Source organism: Vulpes vulpes, chromosome 14, assembly GCF_048418805.1.
Source record: "Vulpes vulpes isolate BD-2025 chromosome 14, VulVul3, whole genome shotgun sequence".
Classification (NCBI taxonomy): Eukaryota; Metazoa; Chordata; class Mammalia; order Carnivora; family Canidae; genus Vulpes; species Vulpes vulpes.
This window is the reverse complement of record NC_132793.1, coordinates 139,227,936-139,252,428: the sequence shown is the minus strand read 5'-3', so window position 1 is coordinate 139,252,428 and position 24,493 is coordinate 139,227,936. Positions and strand designations below refer to the sequence as shown.

At 34.1% G+C, this 24,493-nt stretch overlaps 1 protein-coding gene across 20 annotated transcripts in view; it reads right to left on the bottom strand.

Moving 5' to 3' along the window:
* Window positions 1-24,493, bottom strand: part of LCORL (ligand dependent nuclear receptor corepressor like) — a 159,277-nt gene that overhangs the window by 114,822 nt on the left and 19,962 nt on the right. For all 20 annotated transcript variants that reach the window (XR_011997237.1, XR_011997239.1, XR_011997238.1 and 17 more), the window contains exon 2: window positions 1,686-1,751. Coding sequence is in view for 12 of the 20 variants with exons in the window: in XM_072738013.1 (XP_072594114.1) it covers window positions 1,686-1,751 (66 nt within the window). In the remaining 8 variants the exon portion in view is untranslated. The remainder of the gene's footprint in view (window positions 1-1,685; window positions 1,752-24,493) is intronic.

The window sequence follows — 24,493 nt, the reverse complement described above, 5'->3', positions numbered from 1 at the left end:
TTATAAACCCAAATGATATACCAGTGAACAAGGCAGACAAAGAAATTGTACATAGTGTGTATATACTACATACTACTATAATAAAAGAATACACACATATACCTTACATCATATAAAATTGTTTGAAAATTATTTATGGATCGTGTGAACAGGGATAATTTTTTCTTTCTGGTTTATCTCTATTTGTGAATTTCCTAAAATAAACATGTACAACTTGTATACTAAAGAAATGCTAGTCTAAAAACAAAATACAAAGCATTTATTTCCTTAGAACATTCTGCTGTTTGTATAATAAACAATTTTTGAAGGAACATAGGTATATACATATATATGCAACTATATAAATAAACAAAAGTGGGGGAACAACAGGCTGAGTCACAAGCTATAATTTGGGTTGTCAGAAGGCAAATATAATGCTGACTTCTGACATGAATGAGGGCAGCAGGTTAAGAAAGGAAGTCTGAAGAAATGTCAGGCTTAGATTAAATTCTTGTTTTTTTAAAAATATTTTTCCTCTGTTCATTTTTAAGCTCAGAAAAATAGGTGGAACTACAATTGATCAGTATTGCTAAAAATGTATCAGGTAAAAATACTTAATTCAGTGCTGAATTATGGTAAGATGAGAAATGAATAAAGTTAAGAGAAATAAAAAATGATCTTAGCTATACGAATGATAAAACCCTAGAACAAGCACATTTTGGAGTCTCCATTCTTAAAGTCATGTTCTACCTGGATATCAATTCATCTCAGTGAAGAGAGGTGGTTGGGACAAATGATCTTGCATAGATACTTTCAGATCTGATTCATAACTCAATTATCCTGCTCAATATTAATAAAGAATGGCCAGAAAACTGTTGTCTACTCCACCATCACTCCCTTAACTCCCATCATCTTTCCCTCAACTCAAAGATGTATTTATACAGAAAAATAAGGACCTTTAGAGACGTGGGGTCTTGGTAGAATGGAAGGTACACAGTCGAATAGAAGGTACTAGAGTTAGGACATAAAACTGACCAGATACAAGATTCAGAAATAATTCAATCAAAATCAAAGTAAAAATTTATACTACCATTACTTACTCTGTAAATAAACTGGAGTATAAAATTTTAGATGTCTACAAAAACGTTCTCCTACTATTATATATTTCCCAGCAAGCAATAAAACAACTAAACTATGATATCATAGAAATTATATGACAAATCAAAATCTTCCACTAGGATTTATGCTATAGCATTTGAAAGAAGTGGCTAATAAATAACAAATAGTATTGTATATAAATAGAAGACTCTGAGCACACATGGTAGGATTTCTCAGAGTGACAATCTGAGGTTTCCAGGCTGCCTGTCTCATGAACAACAGGAAATATTTACTTAACTGAACCCTTTTAAAACTTCTTTAAGAATAAATGAGGGTATGTAATATATAACAAAAATTAAATTTCACCATTAAGTCAAAAAGAAGTTTCACATTCCTTTTTGATCAATGTATTAAGTATTTTAAAAGGTTATGATAACATTATGTAATAACAAAAACAATATTTGGATCACTTTATTTAGTTAAAAAGTTACTAATTAAACAAGACCACAAATTCATGTTTAATATAAAGTTAGCACAGAACCACCACCTTTCATTTATTAAATGGGATGGAAAGTCAGAATTTTAAAATACAATTTAAAAAGCATTACCTTCAAATAAACTGAGGTCTCTTCGTAGCCGTGGTCCATAAAGCCCTTCTAAAATACTCTCAAAACCTGTGTTGTAAAAGAGAGAAAAGTATATAACCTACGGGAAAAGTTTAATTTTATAATAATCAAATTAAAACCATATATCCAAATGAATTAGAGAATTTTAAATTTAACTAGGAGGGGTCATTTTTCTTTTAGGTTATTTAAGCTGAACTAGGCAATACACAAAACAGTAAACAATCATACAATGACTATCAGAAATTATGTGATTGTGAAGAATTTAAAATATTCAAGCATAAATATTCACTACTAAACAAGTAAATAGCTTTGTTATTTAGAATATTCCGAGGTTGAAATGTTATAGACTGATTTTTTTGGGTAATAACTTTGTAGAGGAGAAGAATGAAAAAAGACACGTATTACATTCCAGTTTACATTTGTAACAAAAAACGTTAAAAGAAAGAAGCATCTTTAAATCTAATTATAAGATGAGTAAATGAGTATCAATGGGGAGAAAATCTTGCTGTGACCAGTATGACGTACAAATTTAGTCCTACGTACTTATAAAAATTAAAACACAATTTGTTCATGGCTATGGACTACTTTGTGTTAAGGAAAAAAATACTGAAAATCTTGTCAAGTTAACAAGAATCATGAATTTGCAAAAGTGTTCTACCTTCTGGATATACAGATTTGAATATTTTACTGTCTTCTTTTTGAAGCCTGTATCTTATTCAGTTTTAAGCAGCTTACAGATAAAGTAAAAGGCATTCCAAGAAAAATGACCAGGATGGCAAAATAACTAGGAAACCAAAAAAAGGAACTAATTTAAGAATGCTTAAATGAGGGAAGAAAAAAAAGGTAGCACAACAGGTATGAAAAATTAAAGGTAAAGTAGTTTGTTTTTTAGTGGTGTTCCTAAATTGTAAAACAGTAGAAATACTTCTACAGAAATGTTTAATAAATCATAAAATGCTTTAAAAAAACATTTTAACATCTTTGAAATCAAGATGCATATTAAAATCAACGGTGGGGATCCCTGGGTGGCTCAGCGGTTTATCACCACCTTCCGCCCAGGGTGTGACCCCGGGGTCCTGGGATCAAGTCCCGCATTGGGCTCCCTGCATGGAGCCTGCTTCTCCCTCTGCCTGGGTCTCTGCCCCTCTCACTTTCTGTGTCTCTCAAGAATAAATAAATAAAATCTTAAAAAATATGTATATAAAATAAAAAAAATAAAATCAATGGTGTGTTATAGCCAAAGAGTGGCAATATTTTTTCAGTTAGCAGAACATGAAATGATGCAACTTAAAATTAATGATGTCTTAGCTTTGACAAAATAAGGTACTTATTATCATGGTACTTGGTAAATATGTATTTAATAAAAATCTTTGTGAAGTGAATCAGTACTAGTTCCTAGAGTGGAAATTTCAGGCAGAAAAGTGAATGAACCATCATCAGAGAGAGCTTTCAAGAACGCTATATTTTTTTACATAAGACTCATATTAGGTAAAGACAGACTGAAAGAGTCCCAAATCTCTATTACTAAGACATTCTATTTATCAATGTGCTCCAAAAATACTGTAAACAACTATTTTAAGATGTTATTCTGTTTTATATTGGACAAAACATATAGCCCCACCCTATATAAGCCTACTGAATTTAAATGCTGCACATTTCCTAGATTTAAGTGTGAAAAGAGGCAGCAAACAAGGACTTACATGTTTGTTCTACTGGGCTTCTCAGCTCCTCCTTAGATATGATCAAGGTCTTAACATATATCCCGTTAAGATTTATTCATAGTATATAGTATTGGTGCTACTGTAAATGGTATCTTTAATTGTTTCTTGTAGGTTAACAGAAACATAACTAATTTGTATATTGACTCTGTATCTAGCAACATTGCTAAATTCTCTAATAATTTATCTTGATATTCTTTACATACACAAATATATCATGTATAGATATGGTGGTTCTGTTTTTCCCTTTCCAATCCTTACTGCTTTCTTTTTTTTTTTTTTCTGTTCTTGCCTTACTGCCTTGGTTAGGATCTCCATATTATGCTGAAAATTAGTGAGGACAGCAGATATCCTTGACTTTGTGAAAATAAAAGAAAATCTCTTTTTTGGAGTCGGGAGGCCGGCAGGGGGAGCTCTCACATCCTACCAAGAGTCGTCAGTTGTTGACCCAAAGGAAGACAGGGACCTTGCATGAGGATACTACCTGACTATCCCAGGAGGAGGAAAAAAGGCTTTCCTCCTAAGGGGCAGCAGTTCAGCCAATGAGAGGCTGTCACTCTGCCAATGAAAGACCACTACACTTTGAACTAGTTTGTTCCAATGGACTTTTTTTTCCATTTGTTTTTATTGAAATTCGATTTGCAACATATAGCATAACCAATGGACTTTTGTTTACAAGAGCCCACCCAACTTCCCTCCTTTTATAAAGAAACTTGCTTAGGGGACTTGCCTATGGTTTTCCATAGCCTGCTTGTCCAGGATGGCAGTTTTCTACTACTCCTGAATAAATCTATCTTTTGCTGGTAAAATAACTGGCAGTTTTATTTTTAAGCTTTAACTATATACGCTCAAACTAAATGGGAAGGCATTCAAAATTTCATCATTAAATACAATGTTTGCTATATTCTTTTGAAAATAAACAGCACTTGGGTTGTCTGGATGGCTCAGTTGGTTAAGCTAGACTCTTGATTTCAGTTCAGGCAATAATCTCATCATGGTCATGGGATCCAGCCCCATGTTGGGCTCCATGATCAGTGGTGAGTCTGCTGGAGATTCTCTCTCTCTGCCCCTCCCCTACTTGCACATGCACACAAGTATGTATGCATGCTCTCAAATAAATGAATAAATCTTAAAAAATATAAACACCACTTATCACCTTACGGAAGTTCCTTCAACATCTAGCTTGCAAAAGAGTTTTTATTACTATCAACAAATGATGAATTTTATCAAATTTATTTTGCATCTATTCCAATAATTGCATCATTTTTTCCTTTATCTAATATATGTTAAACCAAACTTTTCCCGTCTTTAGGAAAAGCCAACATTATCATGAGGTATTTTTGGTGGTTTCCTGTCCTGACAGTTTCTTTAAAATTACTGCATCTATGGTCACCAATGAAACTGGTCTATAAATTTCTTTTGTACTTATCAGGTTCTTATATTAATGTTGTGCTACCCTCATAAAATGAATGATAATGTTCTTTTTCTTTAACACCTGGGAAAAATGAAAAATATAGGATGTCTTGCTTGAATATTTGGTAGAAAATGCCAGGGATGCCACCTGGAAATAAAGTCTTTCTAAACAGGCTTACTGCCAATCAAATTTATTTAGCTGTCAAAGGATTTGTCTTTTCTAGAGCTGTGTCTAAATGGAATCACAAAACATATACTCTTTTGTATCTCGCTTCTTTTACCAGCAAACAGTCTGAGATTCATTCATGTTGTTACACATATCGGTTAGTATTTTCATTTTAATTGTGGAGATGTATTCTCTTATATGGATACATGACAAATTGTTTATCAATTCTCATGTTGATGGACATGTGGGTTGTTTAGGATGTGTGGCTATTATAAATAAAGCTGATATGTACATGCATGTATAAGTTTTATTTTATAAATACGCTATCACTTCTCCCTAATAAGTATGTAAGAGTGTAATCGCTGGGTTTAGTGGTAGAGTTGTTTTGGTTTGTCGTTAAAATTTTAAGAAATGAAAGAGTTGTTTTGCAAAATGGCTGTAGTCTTTTACATTTTTTTTTTAGATTTTTACATTTCCACTAGTAATATACAAGAAGTCCAGTTGCACCAGAGCCTTATCAACGCATGACACTGTCAATCTTTTTTTTTTAGCTTTAGCACTCTAATGAATGGGTATCTCATAGTTGTTGTAATTTTCAATTCTTTGATGATTAATGACTGTTAGCATCCTTTCTATTGAAATGTCTCTATTTTGTTTTTTTATGCTAACAGTAATGGTGGCCTCAAAGAGCAAAGTGAGAAGTGAGCTATTCTCTATTTTCTGAGTTTGCATATTTTACTATTTATTTATTAACTATAAACCAGGCCTGGAGTCTTCTTGATGGCAAGGTTTTAAATTATGAATTGGGTTTTTAAATCAATATAAAACATTCAGGTTATCTAATTCTTAACTAAGTCACTTTTGGCCATTCATATCTTTTAAATTATACTATTTCCATAAAGCTGTTCAAAAAATTTTCATATTTGCCTTTAATGTCTGTAGAATCTGTAGTGATATCCCCCTTTCATTCCCAATACTGGTTTAAGTATCTCCTCTCCTTTTTCATCAATCAGTCCAGCTAAAATGTTAGCAATTAGCAATTTTATTGATCTTATCAAGATACCACTTATGGTTTCAATTATTTTCTTAATTGTCCATCCATTTCTGTGATTTTGATTTCTGTCCTACCTTTATTATATTCCTCCTTCTAATTACTTTTTTTTTTCATTTGCACTTATTTTTCTCTAAGCTTTCCAGGTGGAAGCTTATAGCATTGATTTTGCTCATTGCCCCTTTCTAATAAAAACATTAAACTGTAAGTTTCTCTATATTCACTACATTAGCTCCATCTCATAAATTATGCTGTCTTTCCATTTTCATTCAGTTCAAAATGTTTGCAATTTCCCTTATGATGTCTTCGCTTACACATAGGCCATAAATACATTGTTAAATTTCCAAATGGTCACTTTCCAGAAATCTGTTACTAAATCTGACTGAATCCCTGTGATCATAAAACAATATTCTGAAGATTATAATCATTTTAAATTTACTGGAATTTTATTTACAAGTAACATATGATGTATGCTGGTGAACATTCCACGTACACTTGAAAATAATGTATCCGCATTTATTGAGTAGATTGTACCATAAATGTCAGTTAGGCCTAGTTAATTGATAGTGTTAAGTCTTCTATAATTTTTTTTTATGTGTTCTACATTTCTATAGATCTTTCTTTTTTAAGTTCAGTTTTTCCTTCATGTATTTTGAAGCTATGTTATTAGGTACATATATTTTTTATTAGGTCTCCTTTGTGAATTGATCTTATCATTAAAAAATGTTCCCCTTTGCCGTGTTCTAAAGCCCTATTCCTTGAATAGGAATTTGATGTTGTATCAGCCACACCAACATTCTTATGTTTTTTGTCCTATATCTCTTTCTAACCTCTTTTAATCTATGTCTTTATGCTTAGAGTTTCTTCTGGACAACACACAGTTAAATCTTCCATTTTTATCCAGACTCTAAGTCTCTACTTTTTAATTAAAGTGTTTAGACCATTAACATTTAATGTAATTATTGGGATAGCTGGATTTATATCTACCATCTTGTTACCTGTTTTCTGTCATATCTATTATATATGTTCCTTCTTCCCATTCTCATCTCCCATAATATTCTTATTACTTATTCTATTTTACTGCCACCATTATTAGTTTATCAGCTATCTCCCTTTAGATTTTTAGTGCTGCTATAGGGATGCAAACGTTTTTCTCTTAAAAGTTTTAGAGATTGAGTTTTACATTTAAGCCTACAGTCCATTTTGATTTGTGAATGAGGTGATAGGGTTAATGTTCTTTTGTTCTATATTGACATCTATTTGATCCAGCACCATTTGTTGAATGATTTGTTTCCTTTATTCATTCTCCATTTACCTCTTCATTATGTTTATGTTATCCCTTGGTCCTTGACCACACTGAGCAAATTTCAATAGCATTTTTAACATCCTTATCTGCTAATTTCATTATGTATTATTTCTAATCCACTAACTGATATTTCTCTTGATGATGAAATATTTTCCTGATTTTTTTGCACATTTAGTAATTTTATGTGGATGTCAGACATTATGAGTGCTGGATTTTTTTTAAAGAGTATCATACTTTATTCAAAAAGTTAAAAACACTTGAAGATCATTTTGAGGCTTTTTAAAAAAGGTTTTTAGAACAAAAGTACTAAAGTCTTCCCACCACTATGTTTGGCTTTCATGGATCTCCACTGAATAACTCTTGTATTCCATGACTGCTCTTACTCTGGCTGGTGGGAACCTGAATGACTCTCAGACTGTGGGAGTTCTAGCCATTGTTCAGATTACAGCTCACTGGTATTCTTTCCTAAAAGTGTTATTTATCAGCCCTTATGGGATGTTCATTCTACATATGCATTAACTTTTTTTCAAAGATTCAAGGGTAAGATGTGCTGGTTTCTTGAGCTCTTTTTCTGTGTAGCTACCTCTTTTCTGCCTCCACAAATTTTAGCCACTTAAAATACTCTGAATGCTGATTTCTGTCTTCTCAAGTCAGTGAGACCCCTGGGCTCTTTTTGGCTCATCCTGCCTGTGGTATAGTCTGGAAATGACCTCCAAGCAAAATGGTGGAGTGATCATAAGGCCTATATCATTAATTTCATTTTTCTCAGGGACTACAGTCCTATTTTCCAATGCTGAAACAAATTTCTTTTAAATATAGACTCCAGTTTCCTAGCTGTCTACACTTGAAGATAAATCCAAACCTTCTTACTTCTTCATGGTTAGAGATGGAAGTTTATCTGCTGGCTTGTTAGTTTAATAATTTTATTTGTACATGTTTTACTATGTTATTTTTCAAATATTTAACATCATTTTTTCCCTCCTCATTCCTTGTAGATATTGAAGTCTGTCCTTTTTAAAAATATGATAAGCACAACCATTTATTTTTTTAAAGATTTTATTTGAGAGAGACAGAAAGCATGAGCAGGGGGAGATGCAGTGGGAGATGCAGTGGGAGAAGCAGGCTCCTCCTCACTGAGCAGGGAGTTCAGTGTGGGGCTGGATCCCAGGACCCTGGGATCATGACCTGATCAGAAGGCAGACACTTAATAATGAGCCACCCAGGCGCCCTCAGCACAACCATTTTAAAAATCAGTATCTGATCATTCCAATATCTTCTAGTGTAGGAGTCGTTTCTGCTGTCTCATGGTTCTTACTCAGCTTGCCTATTTCTTTGTGCACTTAATTCAGTACTTACTGGCTTCTGCCCTCAAAAGATTAAAAATTCCAAGACCTAGGATGGATGTAGCCTCCTCCGGAGATGCTTCCTGTCTGCTTCCAGAAGGCACCTAAAGGCACTATCAGTTGGAAACCGTCTTGTGGTGGGTAGAATGAATGGCCTCACAGAAATGCTCATGTTCCAATACCCGCTAACCATGAATAAATTATGTTACATGGTAAGAAGGCATTAAGGTTACAAATGGAATTAAGGTTGCTAATCAGTTGACCTTAAAGTAAGATCATACTGGTTGGCCCACTATAATCACAAAAATATTTAAAATGGGAAAAGGGGCAGAAGAGTCAGAATGAGATGGTATCATTAGAAAGACTCAACTGGTCATTGCTGGCTTTGAAGACAGAAAGGAGCCACATGCCATAGAATGCTGGCAACCTCTAAAAGTTGGAAAATGCAAGAAATGTACCCTGTCATGAAGCTTTCATAAAGGAATACAGTACTGCCAACAACTTGATTTTAGCCCACTGAGGCTCACTTCACACTTCTGACCCTCAGAACTATAAGATAATAAATTGGTGTTATCTTAAACCACTAAATCTGGGTTAATTTGTTACAGCAACAGTAGGAAACTAATATACATTTCTTAATACATGAAGGTGGTTAAAACAAAATAACAGAAACTTAAGTAGCTTATAAACAACAAACATTTATCTCTCACAGTTCTGGAGAATACATATTCAAGATCAGAGTGCCAGCATGGTCTGACTCTGGTGAAGGCTCTCATCTGGGTTACAGAATGCCATCTTCACTATGTGTCCTTTACACAGTGGATGGAGTGAGTTAGCTCTCTTGGGTCACCTTTAAAAGGGTACTAATCCCACTAATCCTAATCCCATGAGAGCTCCACCCTCATGACCTAATCACCCCCTGAAGGCCCCAACTCCTAATACCATTACTTTGGGCATTAAGTTTTCACCATACGAATTTTGGGGGAACACAAAAACTCAGACCATAGCAACACTTCAAATCAATATTACAGTCTGAGGTTCCTTGATTGTCAAGATACAGATCTGCTATAAAGCCAATCTGTGACAAATTCAATCTCAGATATTTTTCTCCTTTTACATTCCTTTTCCTGCTCTGCTTATCAGGCAACATTTTGGAACTACAGAGAGGAAAGATGATTTTAGATCTGGTTGCTTTTACCCTGAAGGCATGGCCTTTTGAAATCTAGCTTAATTTGCAGAAGATCTCCTATAAGAATGTGTATCTTGAACAAACCCTGAGGCCATAATTTTGATCCTTTTGCCTAGTTAGTCAGGAAAATAAAATAAACAATATTAACAAAGGACTTCAAGCTAAAGCAGCTTTTGCCTCAAATCTTCTACTTACCTCTAACGTTAGCCTGGGTATTCCCAACTGTCTTTCCAGCTCTCTTTAATCTTTTTAAAAAAATCTCACATTTTTTTTTTCATTGCTTTCAGCATAAGGATTTATCTACATAATTGAGATCAACCTTACCAAAAGACCAAAATTCCTTGTGCCTTCAGTTTGACTATAATATAGAGTTCATTTATATAAATACATGCAGTTTATCCATTTCTCTACTGAGAGCTATGTGACTTTTCACTTTTTGTTATTATGCACAATGCTGCATTAAAAATCTTGATAAATGTGTCATCCTGTCCAAGTGTTATTTAGTTTCTTCTCGATAGAAATCTATAAGTGGAATTATGTGGCCCTACAGAATGCACATTTTCAACTTTGTCAAATTATTTATTGTATTATACAGTTACATTATTTTATAAAGTCTATCAGCAATGTTTAAGAGTTCCTGTTTTCCCCCAAATAACCAAAACTTGGTATTATCAGGCTTTATATTTGTCAAATACATAAAAATAAAATCATTTATCATTTTAATTTGCAGTTGTTTAGTTATTACTGAGATTTGACATATTTTGAAATATTCTATGTTCCAATTGCCCTTTTGCCACTTTTCAATTGATTGTTGGCCTTTTAAAATTCAGTCATAGTTTTATGCATCCTGGATGCTAATTGTCAATTTTATGAACTGCATTCATCCCCCAACAATGGCTTTTCATTTTGTTCTTTCACACAGAAGTTTGTTTTGTTTTAATACAGCACAGACATTTTTTTGTTGTATTTTGTTTACGGCTTGTACATTTTCTCTTGGGTAAAAAGTTTTTGACAAAGACAACTATCTTACATGCATATGTGTATGTATAAAATTCTTAAGTTTTGCTTAATATATGTAGTTCTTAAATCCACCAGAGTTCATTTTTTAGCAACATCTAATATAGAACCCCAATTGTATCCCAACTATTAAACTATCTCAAAATGAGGGTACCGGAGTGGCTCAATTGGTTGTCAGACTCAGGTCATGACCTAAGGGTCCTGGGATCAGACCCCACCATCAAGCTCCACGCTCAGCCTGGAGTCTGCTTAAGATTCTCCCTCTCCCTCTCCCTCTCTCTCTCTCTTTCTCCCTCTGCCCTCTCTTCACTCAGGCTCTCTAAAGAAAATTTTTAAATTGAATTTAAAAACAAATAAAAATTTAAAAATACCATCTCTAATGATTAGTAAGGCTACCCTTATGCTCCTGAAGTTCTAAAACATGTCTATATTTTTTTAAATTAATAGCTATACTGAAATATAATTTACCACCATAAAATTTATTCATTGTAAATACACAATCCGGTGATTTTCATATAGAGTTATATAATCATCACAGCAATCTAATTTTAGCACATTCTATCACTTCCAAAAGAAATATTGTGCCCGTTTAAGAGTCTCCTTTTGTGTCTATAGATTTGCCTTTTCTGGATATTTCACATAAATAAAGTCATGCGATGATGTGCTTTTTTTGTGTCTGGCTTCTTTTACTGAGCATAATGTCTTTCAGACCCATCCATATTGTAGCATATATTACTACTTCAATACAATTGTATAACCATTTATCAGTTGATAGAACTTTGGGTTGTTTCCACTTTTAGGCCATTGTCAGTAATGCTGCTATGAACATTTGTATCCAAAGTGTAGACATATATTTTCATTTCTATTGGGTTGGTACAGAGAAATAGAATTGGAATTGCTAGGTCAAATGATAATGTTGTTTTAACATTTTAAGAAATTACCAAAATGAAAAAAAAAAAGAAAGAAATTACCAAACTCTTCTAAAGTAGCTGGGCCATTTTATATTCCTACCGTGATTTCTCTACATTCTTAACAACACTTGTTTTTTTTTTATTACAGCCATGCTGCTAAGTATGAACTGGTATCTCATTTACCTAGTAACTAATAATGTTGGACATCTTTTTATGTGCTTACTAATAATCTGTAGTGCTTCAGTAAAAAATATCTAGTCAAATCCTTTGCTTAAACTGCAACTGGGTTATTTGTCTTTTCATTATTGAGTTGTAAAAGTTCTTATGGATATAGGTCACTTATCAGGTACGTTATCTGCAAATATTTTCTCCCCTCAATGGGCTCTTTTCACTTTCTTAATGATGTCTTTTGAAGCACAAAAATTGGTAACTTTGATTAAGTCCAGTTTATCAACTTTTCTTTGTGGATCTGTTTTTAGGCTCTCCATTAATCTGTTTGTCTACTAATAAGCAAATACCACAATGTGTTAGGCATTACCAGAGTTTTAAAAAATATTCCTGATAACATTTAATTATTTTCTTAAAAAAGTGTAACATACAATTTGTTGAGGTTATGCTTGCTTACCTTTATGGACACCAAAAATTTTAACTTGAAATATTCTTTTGGTGTACCCAATGGATATGGCCAACTTATATCCAGTAAACTTGCTAAACTTTTACTACCCCTTTTAATATCTATTGACTCTCTTACAGTTTTCTATATAAATACCTATAGAAAGCCACAAATGTATTTCCTCTTTCAAATCATTGTGCTTTTCTTCACCCCTAATTCTATTGTTTTGGCTAAGGCTCCAGTTAACGTTCAACAAGATTGGTAATACTTTAATTACATACACAAGAACAAAGGTAAGAATTAAAAGCACATTTCCCATCTAAAATTGTGCAAGCCAGAAGACAATGGAGTGACATTTTTAAGTACTAAAAGAAACTATCAACCCAGAATTCTATACTCAGTAAAAATATCTTTCAAAAATAAAGGTGAAATAAAGACATTTCAGACTCCCCCCACCAAAAAACAACCCTGAGAAAATCATCAGGAGACCCACAATACAAGAAATATTAAAGGAAATTATTCAGCCAGAAGAATTATTTCTGGCAGAAGAAATACAAACCCTTGGATCTATACAAAAAAAGGAAGAAGATTCCTCAAAAATTGTTAAGATAAAGGTAAATATAAAAGACAATTGCCCATTTTCAGTAACTCTAAAAGATAATCAACTAAAGTAAAAATAGTAGTGATGCTGGTTAGTAGCATATATAAAATTTTTGCAAATCATATAACTGATAACAGACTTGTATCTAGACTAAATACTCTCAAAGTACAATAAGAAAACATTCAAATTTAAAGAAAATGGATAAAAGATTTAAATACAATCACCAAGAAGACATATGGATTACAAATAAGCACATGAAAATGTGTCTAACATCATTTATCATTGATATGCAAACCAAAATGCCAATAAAAGATCACCACACACCTATTAGAATGGCTGAAAAGAAACTGCTGGTAAGGATGTGCAACTAGATTTCCCATTAATTGCTGACAGGAATGAAAATAATACAATAACTTTAGAAAACAGTTTGACAATTTCTAGAAAGCTAAAAATACACTGCCACATGATCAACAATCCCCTAGACATTTACTCAAGAAAAATGAAAACTACATTCACACAAACTTGTAAGCAAAGTGTTCACAGGGTTTCATTCACAATTACCCAACACTGGAAATAACCCAATGTTCTTCAGGTGTTAAACGGATAAACCATGCTACAAAAGAATACTACTCAGGAAAAAGAACAAACTACTGATACATGCGACAATATGGCTAGATCTCAAATGTATACTGTTAGGTGAAGGAAGCCAGACTCAAAAGTACATACTGTATGATTCCATTTATATAACACTCTGAAAAAAAGCAAAACTGTAAGGTCAAAAAGCAGATCAATGGTTGCCAGTGCCAGAGTATAGGTTAAGGAGATGACTGCCAAGGAGCACAAAAGAAAACCTGAGGATGGGGTGTGTGGGTGGCATAGTCAGTTGTGCCTCTGGCTCAGGTCATGATCTCAGGTTGTGGGGATGGAGCCCCACGTCCAGCTCTGCGCTCAGCCCAGGGCAGAGTCCACTTGAGATTTTCTCTCCCTCTTCCTCTGTCCCTCCTGTTCATGCATTCTCTCTCTCAAGTAAACAAATAAATCTTTTTTTTTTTTTTGTAAACAAATAAATCTTGAAGGAAAAAAAACAACTTCTGGGGATGACAGAACTGCTCTATTATCTTGACTGTTGAAGAGTTGGCTATCCAACTGCTTGTGTGTTAGAATTCATAAAATGTTCTCTGTAAATTATATTTTAATCAACCTTGTTAAATTTTCTAAATATAACATGAGAAATTTAAAGCAGAGAAAGCTGAAGGTCATTACTGAGAATTAAAAGAATTGTGAGGCTAGATGGTTTAATGGGTTATCCTTAAGAACAATAAAGCCAACCACAAATGATGTTTAAAGTAAAGATGGAAGACTGAAAATAAGATGTCAAAGTCATTATGATGTGGAAAGGTAACTTAGCTTCCCACATGTTCGCAGCATACCAAAAATCCCATGATCCTCAAAAATAAAGAGCCTTCTGTATGGAGTAGAATGATGATTTGAAAGCAAAAGCATGATACAGAGTATACAGAGAAAAACTACTTTAAAAAACCACCAACAACCTAAAATTACTGAAGTGAAATATACCAAGTGATGGTGGGATACGGGAAGTAGTGGGTAACTACAATAGAGCAGAAGTAAAACTTGCTGATAATAAGTAACTATATTATAAACTTGAGGGTAGGTACTATGCTGATGCTTTCTTCATTCCCCATTCTGCTTATCATAATGCTTATTAAAGTTGACCTAAGATTACAAATCTAATACTGTATTTTTGTAATGAAAACACACCTGATTACAATGCTTTCTATCTGTAAAGTTACCTTCAGACAGATTCTTGAGTTGCTAGATTCAATTCTATGTTTTAAAGTCTTATTAAATGTAGCAAGTCTAGTAACTTTGACCTCTATAACATAAACCATGATTATTTAATGAAAAGCTTCTTTAGTCAGTACTCAGATGCTAAATCCATTTAAGTGTATCTTTACTTCATGGTGGTAAATCCATGCACTACACTCAACATAAAACTATACTGAGTAAAACTATAGTTTACACAAAATTTCAATCTTATTTATCTTCTAAAATCTCGCTACTAAACACTGACTCCTGGACTTAAATATAATAGACATTAAAGCAAAAGGCAAGAATTCGGACTTCAGGGTTGGAGGAGACAGAAAAAGATGGTGTTGGGTAAGATCTTCCAGAAATGGATGACACTCAAACTGAGCATTTTTTAAAGATTTTTATTTATTTGAGAGAAAGCGCGAGTGAGAGAGAGAGAGAGACAGAGAGAGAGAGTGCACACGCATGAGCAGAGGGAGGGGCAGAGGGAGGAGCAGACTCCCTACTGAGCAGGGAGCCCAATGTGGGGCTTGATCCCAGGACTCCAGGATCATAACCTGAGCCGAAGGCAGATGCTTAACCGACTGAGCCACCCAGGGGCCCCCCAAACTGAGTCTCAATGGGAGAAGGGAATTAAGCAAAACAAGGAAGGGCACATTACACATACAGAAAAGGACAGTAGTATACATAAAGACATAGGGAAAGGAGAATATACTCAAGAATAGCATAATCCAACAGAGTTGTTATTTGATGATAGAGATGTTCTATATCTCTGCTGTCCAATTCAGGAACAGATTTTAGTATTTTTATTTAGTTTTAATTGATTTAAATTTAAAAATAAATGCCTAGAATTGAAAAAGTATGGCAAAAAATAAAGAATGTGATGAAAGGGCAAGTATAAAGGGCTGGTGAGATGAGCACAATGCAGATTCTGAAAGGCCTAGTGCATTTTGCCTAGTTAATTTTTATCTTGAAAGTCATAATGAGCCATGCTAGGCCTGTAGGTAGTCAAGAGGCAGGATTAGCTTTACATTCAGAAAAGATCACTCAAGCGGCAAGGGGCATATAGACTAAATGGGAAAAGAACAAAGACAGATGGCTAGAAAACTTGCAGAAATACAGCGAAGAAGAAACAAGAACCTAAGTTTAGGCAGCAGTTTACCTAAGAGAAAGAGGAAAGTTTTGAGTGATATAATACAATTAAGTAGAAATAATAATTAAATGGTGACACAGCTTCATTATCTTAAGGTGGAAATTAAGAGGAGTAAAGGTTTCTAGCTTGAGAAATTGAGTGAATAAAACATTCACTGGGACAGAAAAGCCACGAAACGGTTCTGTTTTGTTTTTGTTTTACGTAATTGGTAGATATGGAAAGAATTCACATTTGGATATGTTTACTTGGATATGTGAGCATAAATCAGACAAAAAACATCCAGAGGTAGAAACATAGATTTAGAGGTCATGAGTACATAGATGTAAGATAGGAGTCCCATTTTCTAATCCATTAAAACAGACTTTTCTCAAGTATCAGAATTTTTAAAAATTTAATTACCACTTAAAAGCTTTTCCCTATGTAATTGCTAATACAGTAATGTTATTATTGTTTTTTTTACTACAAATGTTCGGTATTTCAGTACACAATAGACAAAAAATCAATATACCATCTGGTACCACGCTACCCCCCTGACCTCCCCCCCCATCCCTGCCAACTCTCAAGCTCTAAAAATGCCACATTATATCCCACCTCAGACATGCACACAAAGCTGTTCCTTCAACCTACAATACACTCCAATCCCCAGTCTTACTCCTAAAACATGTCTCGATACCTCCTACTAATTCTTAAAATCTTGGTACTAAGAATTACTAAAACCATAAAGCTCCTAGAAGAAAACATACAGAAAATATTCCTTGACATTAGTCTTGGCAATGATTTTTTTTCTTTTATATGATACCAAAAGCACTGGCCACAAAAGTAAAAGTAGCCATTTGGAACTATATCAAACTAAAAAGCTTCTGCACAGGAAAGGAAATAACCAACAAAATAAAAAAGCAACCTACAAAAAAGTATTTACAAATCAAGTGGTCCAGTTTCGTATGATAAGGAGTTAATATCTAAAATATATAAAGAATTCACACAATTGAGCAGCAAAAAACAATCTAATTAAAAAGAGGCAGGGGAACTGAACAGACATCTTTCCAAAGACATACAAATGGCCAATAGGTACATGAAAAGGTACTGACCATCACAAACCAGGGAGATGCATATCAAAACTGCAATGAGCTATCATCTTACACCTGTTAGGATTGCTGTAATCAAAAAGACAAGAAAAAAAAAAAAGATAAGAGATAACAAGTGCTGGTGAGGATGTGGAGAAAAGGAAACCCTTGTGCACTATTGTTGGAAATGTAAAGTGGTGCAGCCACTATAGAAAACAGTATAGAAAAAAAAAAAGAAAACAGTATAGAGACTCCTCAAAACATTAAAAATGGAATGACCATATACCCAGCAATTTCACTTATGAGTATACATCTGAGGGTAACAAAATCACCGTCTTGAAGAGGTATCTGCCCCTCCCTACTTCACTGCAGTATTATTTATAATAGCTAAGACATAGAAACAACTTAAATGTCCAACAATGAATGAATGGATAAAGAGGATAATGGCATATACAGAAAACAGAATTATCATTCAGCCATGAGAAAGAAACCTTGCCATTTATAACAATATGGATGAAGCTAGAAGACCTCCTGCTAAATGAAATTAGCCAGACAGAGAAAGACAAATCTGTATGTGGAATCTTAAAAAAATTAGCCAGACAGAGAAAGACAAATCTTTTATGTGGAATCTTAAAAAAAAAAAAAAAAGAAAGAAAAGAAAACGAAAAGAAAAGAAAAAAAAAGAAAAGTCAAACTCCTAGAAACAGCAGAATGGTGGTTACCAGGGGCTGGGGGTGGGGAGATGGAGAGATGCTGGTCAAGGAGAACAAGCCTTCAGTTATAAGATGAATAAGCTCTGGGGATCTAATTAAGAGCACAGTAATACTGTGTTGTGTACTTGAAATTTGCTAAGAGCAGGTTTTAAGCTTTTACATCATATATACACGAAAAGGTAACTATGTGAGGTAATGGTGTGTTAACTCTATTATGGTAATTACTGCACAAAGGGTACATATGTCAAATCATCACATTGTATGGTTTAAAATATACAATTTTATTTGCCAATTATACCTCAGTAAAGCTGGGAAAAACACTGCCTCAATTTAAAGCTTTGTCTAATCTAATCTAGCTTTAGACTACATTAGACCCATTGTTTCATGTTTCATATTATATAATACCTGTATTATTCTCTTTGGAGCACTTATCACAATTCTAATTAATCGTGTGTAATTTTTAAAACGTCTCTTCCCAAGTAATCAATTATTCATTTGGCAAATATTTACACACCTACCAGGCGTTCTAGAAGCTGGGGTATATCAGTAAGAAGAGACAAGTATTCTCCCCTCAACTCAAACTGGGAGAAGGGGAGTAAGAGGAGGAAAAATTCACATAAATATTTAATATTTTTATTTGATAGGGACACCCGGGTGGCTCAGTGGTTGAGCGCCACCTTTGGCCCAGGGCCTGATTCTGCAGACCTGGGATTGAGTCCCACGTCGGGCTCCCTGCAAGGAGCCTGCTTCTCCCTCTGCCTGGGTCTCTGCCTCTCTCCTCTCTCCTCTCTCTCTCTCTCTCTCTCTGTGAGTGTGTCTCTCATGAATAAATAAATAAAATCTTTAAAAAAAATTATTTGATAAATACCATGAAAATTTTATAAGCTCCAAGAAGTAAAGTATCATGCCATCTTGCTTGTTATGCTAGCCCTAGTGTCTAGCCCACACAGGGCACTCAAATATTGTTGAACAAATGTTTGAGGAAAAAATTTAACTCTGAGACCAAAGACATTAATCCTCAAAAGAACTTTTAGAACACAGCCCAATTATAAGTTAAAAACTACCTGTTCTTAATAATTATCTTTACATTAAGTCTCTTTCTGAAATACACAGCCATTTATTTACTTATATCCTATCTTGTTCTAAGAAGAAAGACCCATATTTAGTGCTTTTTCTACTTCTTAGAACCTAAGATATGAGTTTCAATGTAACCACTGCCTCTTTCTTAAGCTGTCTTATGATTCTGGTCTTTCTGTAAGCATATAACTTAAGAGTTGTGATGCCTCTATTAATAAACATGTCTCTATTACAAGGTCTTGAAGTCTCCCTAATTCCCAAACATGAGCATATGATTGGAACTACTGGTATCTACTAATATCAAGGATGCTGCCAAATATCCTACAATGCATAGGACAAAACTCCACACAAGGAATTTTCCATCCCAAAATGTCAATAGTGCCAAGGTTGTTTCAAAACTCAGGGTTAGGCAAATTTGGTAAATATGTCTGAATACACACTAAAAGAGAAAAACTCAAAGAATATCTTAACTATCCACTTCTTTCTGATTTACATTCATGCAGCAAGTGTAAATCAAAGTAGTCATGAAGAACTACAGAGGAATAAACATATATATAAAATAAATGGTTACACTGTACAAGACTTAAACACAGTTGATCTGATACAATAAAAATTATTTCACTGAATTTAAATGCTGAATTTAGTTATTGCTATAAAAACTGATCTCATCCTCTCATTAAAACTATTAGCATTCCCTGACTTTTATATCAGAGTCTGTTTTGCTCTCTCATAAGTATAGGATGATAATGGATATGGAGTTAAAATCCAGGCTGGAGCCCCATATTTCCCATCTTATCACCTATATGGTCTTGGACAAACGACCTAACTTACCTAAATCATGAATCTTTCTTCTGTAAGACTGGAATGTTATCAATATTTCATATGTTGATTTATTTATTATAATCAAACACTTAATAACTCATATATCTCAGATACAGAGTCCATTTGTATAGAATTTTTAGTGAAACGTAAAGCAATAAACAAAAGGTAAACACTATTCACAAACCAGAAATACACACAGGTATCTGAACTAGACTTTATTCCTACCAGAATACATATGGACAAACTCAAGAAATACATTCTGATCACTCTGTGTCCATATTTTTTCCTTTTATCTTTTACTGTTTGTAAATTATTTTTATAGAGGTATAATACTAGAATATTCATGATCTATAGCAGTGATGATGTCTGACTGTAAACAAGACTAATAAGTGAAACAACTAGATTTATGCACAAATGAAAAGACAAAATATGGGGTAATAATATGCTCTAGGAAGAAATTTATATTAATTTAAATAAGAAGGTTGAGGAGTATTTAAAATAATCCAGCACAGAAAAATTCAATGTGCAACTTTTACAAAAGACACCTTAGTACATAAAATACATCTGACTCTTACTTTGAAATCATTTGTAGAAAGTAGATTATCTTTAAAGAAGAGAAAAATATATACATCCAGGATGAAGGAAACGGAATGCAACACAGGCAAACAATAGATGGGAATTTCAATTTCATCTGTCACATTTTATTCCTTTAAGATGGAAGGCACTTGGATATACATAATATTATACTCTATAAATTTTCTGGAGGCCTGATACAGTTCATAACTGAAAAAAAATTTATAATTCCAAACAGTGAAGCTTTAAAGATTCACCTCTATTGAGCATTATTCTCAGCAATACAGAAAATGTGAAGTTTACTGGAGTATCTCTCTGATTATAATGCTCTTATAACAGGTATCAGAATCGTTATTCGAATCAACTTTCATCATTTAAAAGAGCATAAGACTTTATTAATTCTACTTAAAACTCTCTAATTGGTCCCTACTCCTTACAGGATGAATTACAGATGTCCTAAAAGAGCATATAGGGCCTCTCTGATCTACTCTCTGCCTATTGTCCCACCTCATTTTATATAACTTCATCATAATTAAATTACATGTCACTCATAAGAAACAACTCCTTATGTTTACACATCTGAGCTTTTTGCACATGTTGTATATCTGAAATCCTTTCCCCCTATCATCTTTGTTCATCTATCAAGTATCCTGTCTTCCAAACTAACCTAAAACATTTCCTTTCAGCTTTACAACTAGCTGAGTAACCATATTAAGCAGCAGTTTATGTGTAGAACATAGAGCTGTATCCAAGGACTGTCTAAATGGTACCACACAGTCTTTTCTAATCTTATTTGTCAGAATTTATTTTTGTCAGCACCACATTCTCCAAGTATGTTCATAGCCTAATTTGAGACATTTCTGTCTTTTTCTTCTCGTCGTTGTTGTTAAGGGAGCTAGAATATTTACTAGTCCCTTGACAATAGGGACAACTTTACCGCCTTTGTTGTATTATCCCCAGGATCTGTCATAATGATTCATCTAATAAAATGTAGTTGAGGGGAACCTGAGTGGCTCAGTTGGTTAAGTGTCCAGCTCTTGATCTCAGGTCAGGTCTTGATCTCAGGGTTGTGAGTTCAAGGCCCATTTAAAAAAAAAAATAATAATATTGTAGCTTTAAATTTCATGGACTCTAGGATTTGGCTAGAGGGAGAGAGGGACCATCTATACTTAACACTTTTTCAGTAAAGAGGTAGAAGAGATTTAAAATAGTAAGGTGGGGATCCCTGGGTGGCACAGCGGTTTGGCGCCTGCCTTTGGCCCAGGGCGCGATCCTGGAGACCCAGGATCGAATCCCACATCGGGCTCCCGGTGCATGGGGCCTGCTTCTCCCTCTGCCTGTGTCTCTGCCTCTCTCTCTCTCTGTGTGACTATCATAAATAAATAAAAATTAAAAAAAGTAAAATAGTGAGGTGATTAATATAAAAACAAGCATTTGTAGCAAATGACAGGACTTTAGAGAAGATGAAAACAGGTGACAAAGTCTTCAATTTTTCAAAAAACATTTTTGTTAAACTCCTAATAAACACTTGCCTTAAGGTCACAGTTTACTGGGGAAGAAGGCAAAGCAGCAGACACGATCTATAAATATTACATAAAATGTGTGAGATGAGCAAGACTAGAGAGCTGAACTCTAAGAGAAAGTGGGAGAAATAAAATAGTGGAAGGTATACTATCATTATTATTTAATTAGAGGAGGGGAGAAATGAGTGTAAGAACATGATGGTTAAAGTAAAGATGATAATTTTAATATCAGAGAAGATAAATTCAAGATGAAAAGCAAATACTCTTACAAATGAAAGAAATGATACTCAGGTATAACATAAGTAACTTACAAAGGAAACCAGTTTTTAAGGGCCAAGAAACTCAAAAGCAAAATATACTATTAACTCTGGCTTATCTCAGCGGCTTGACTCTATTCGAATTTAGTGACTTAATTCTGTAAAAATAAATAGGTTTTTAAGCCCAGAAGGGGAAGGCGGCAGGAAAGGAGAGTCTATATTTCTTGAAATCTCAGCTTACTTTTAATATAGTTTATCATTCATAAAATTCTTGTCTTGGCTCCAAATGTCTTTTGGCTATTTTCAAAATTCAAGACCACCCTCGAAGGACAAATATTACTTGCCACAAATGGGGTTATTAGATATGCCACAACTGATAAAAGCATTTTCCAAAAATATTTTACATAAATAGCTGTATGGCAGAAAAGTACAAAAGGGACAAGACAGATGCCTGATGACTTACAAATTTTTACATAACTTTTTAAAGGAACTGTATATCTAAAGAGAATAAAACAAAGGTAGAGAGTATTAATCATATTGTTCAATTTCCATTAGATTTATGTTTATTTTCTTAGCAACGGAAAAGCAAGTGTACTGAAAAAACTCATTTACTCAACAATTACTTAAGTACTCAGTGAGTGCTAAGAAGACAGAGAAAGAGAAAACATGTTTTTTTCTTTGCATGCAACACACACACACATACTTTGAATGTGATGGAATATATAAACATAAATGTTTATGCTAGAGGAAGGTGAGCATCGTATCAGTGCACAGAAAAGGGCACCAAATCGAAACCTGGAGAGGCTAAGAAGGCTTCTTGGGAAAACTATAGTCAGCTAAGACGAGGTAAAAAATAACCTAGGAGTTGAACCAAAATTAAAAATGTATAATGTGGTACACCTGGGTTGGCTCAGTAGGTTAAGCATCTGCCTTCAGCAAGGTCGTGATCCCGGGGTTGCAGGATCAAGCCCCCATGTTGCTTCTGGCTCCCTACTCAGCAGGGTCTGTTTCTCCCTCTCCGCCCCCCCCCCCCCACTTGTGTTCTATTGCGTGCAGGTGTGCGCATACACTTACTCTCCCTCTCTCTCAAATAAAATTATTTTAAAAATGTATAATGTATAAGAATGTTAACTATTGTTTGCAATAATGTAGACTGGAAACAACACAATTATCCTTCAAAATGAGAAGAGATGTTACACATATTTATGTACCAGAATATTATAAAGCAGTGAAAATGAATAAACTGTATCTGAAGGCAACCGCATGAATGAATCTTACAGATACAAAGTTGAGTTTCAGAAGCTAGACACAAAAGAATAATGCTATATAATTCCACTGAAACAGAGTTCCCCAAAACAGGCAAAAATAATCCATGGTATTAAGTTGTGTCAGAATACTATCTACTATTTGGAGAGGAGGGTGAGATTAGTGATTGGGAGAGGATACGAGGGGACTTTTTGGGAAGGGGTTCTATTTCTTGATCTGGTGGTAGTTGTATGAATACATTCATTTTGTTCACTGAAATGTATAGTTTATATGCTTTTTTCTATGTAGTTATACTTTTTAAAAAAGTTTATAAAAAGAAGCACTGAATAGCAGCTATTGGTAATCCAAAGAAGAAAACAAATATGCAAAAGCCCAGAGGTTCAGTGTCTAGGAACCCCAAAATTGTTCAATGTGATTCCTCTGTAAAATGCTAACTATAATATCTATACTCAAAGTTATTCTCAGGGTTAAGGGATACAATATACATAAAGCACATACCTGGCACAAGTATTAATTGGGGTTCAATAAATATTAGCTGGTATTATTTCTATACTACTATTACTGAGCTACTGATGCAGCTGATTGATGATAGTGCCCAAGGTAGAATGACAAAAAGGGTAAGGTAGTGTAGAGGCAGCAGATTACGCTGGGCTTTCCAAGCCATGTTATGAATTTAGACCTTATCCTAAGGTTGGTAGGAAAGTGGTTAAGCTTTTTACACAGAAAATCATATAATTTGAGTTTAGGACAATTATGCATAGAAAGATATAAACCTTTAAAAGAAAAAAGACATCAAGAAGAGACTGTCAACAAATATTGCAGAGAGGTCCACTATAGAGAAAGGAACAATGAAAAAAAAAATCACTGATTTGAAAACCAAAATGCGGGCAGCCTGGGTGGCTCAGCAGTTTAGCGCTGCCTTCAGCCCAGGGTGTGATCCTGGAGTTCTGAGATTGAGTCCCACGTCGGGCTCCCTGCATGGAGCCTGCTTCTCTGCCTGTGTCTCTGCCTCTCTCTGTGTCTCTCATGAATAAATAAATAAAATCTTTAAAAAAATAAAAAAAAAAGAAATCAATATGCAACAATCTGTACCACATACAGTTGACACCTTGAATAAAAGGTACCCTAAATTTACAATTTACTACAAAAATCTTAGTTTAATATTTTTTATAATTGTATAATTG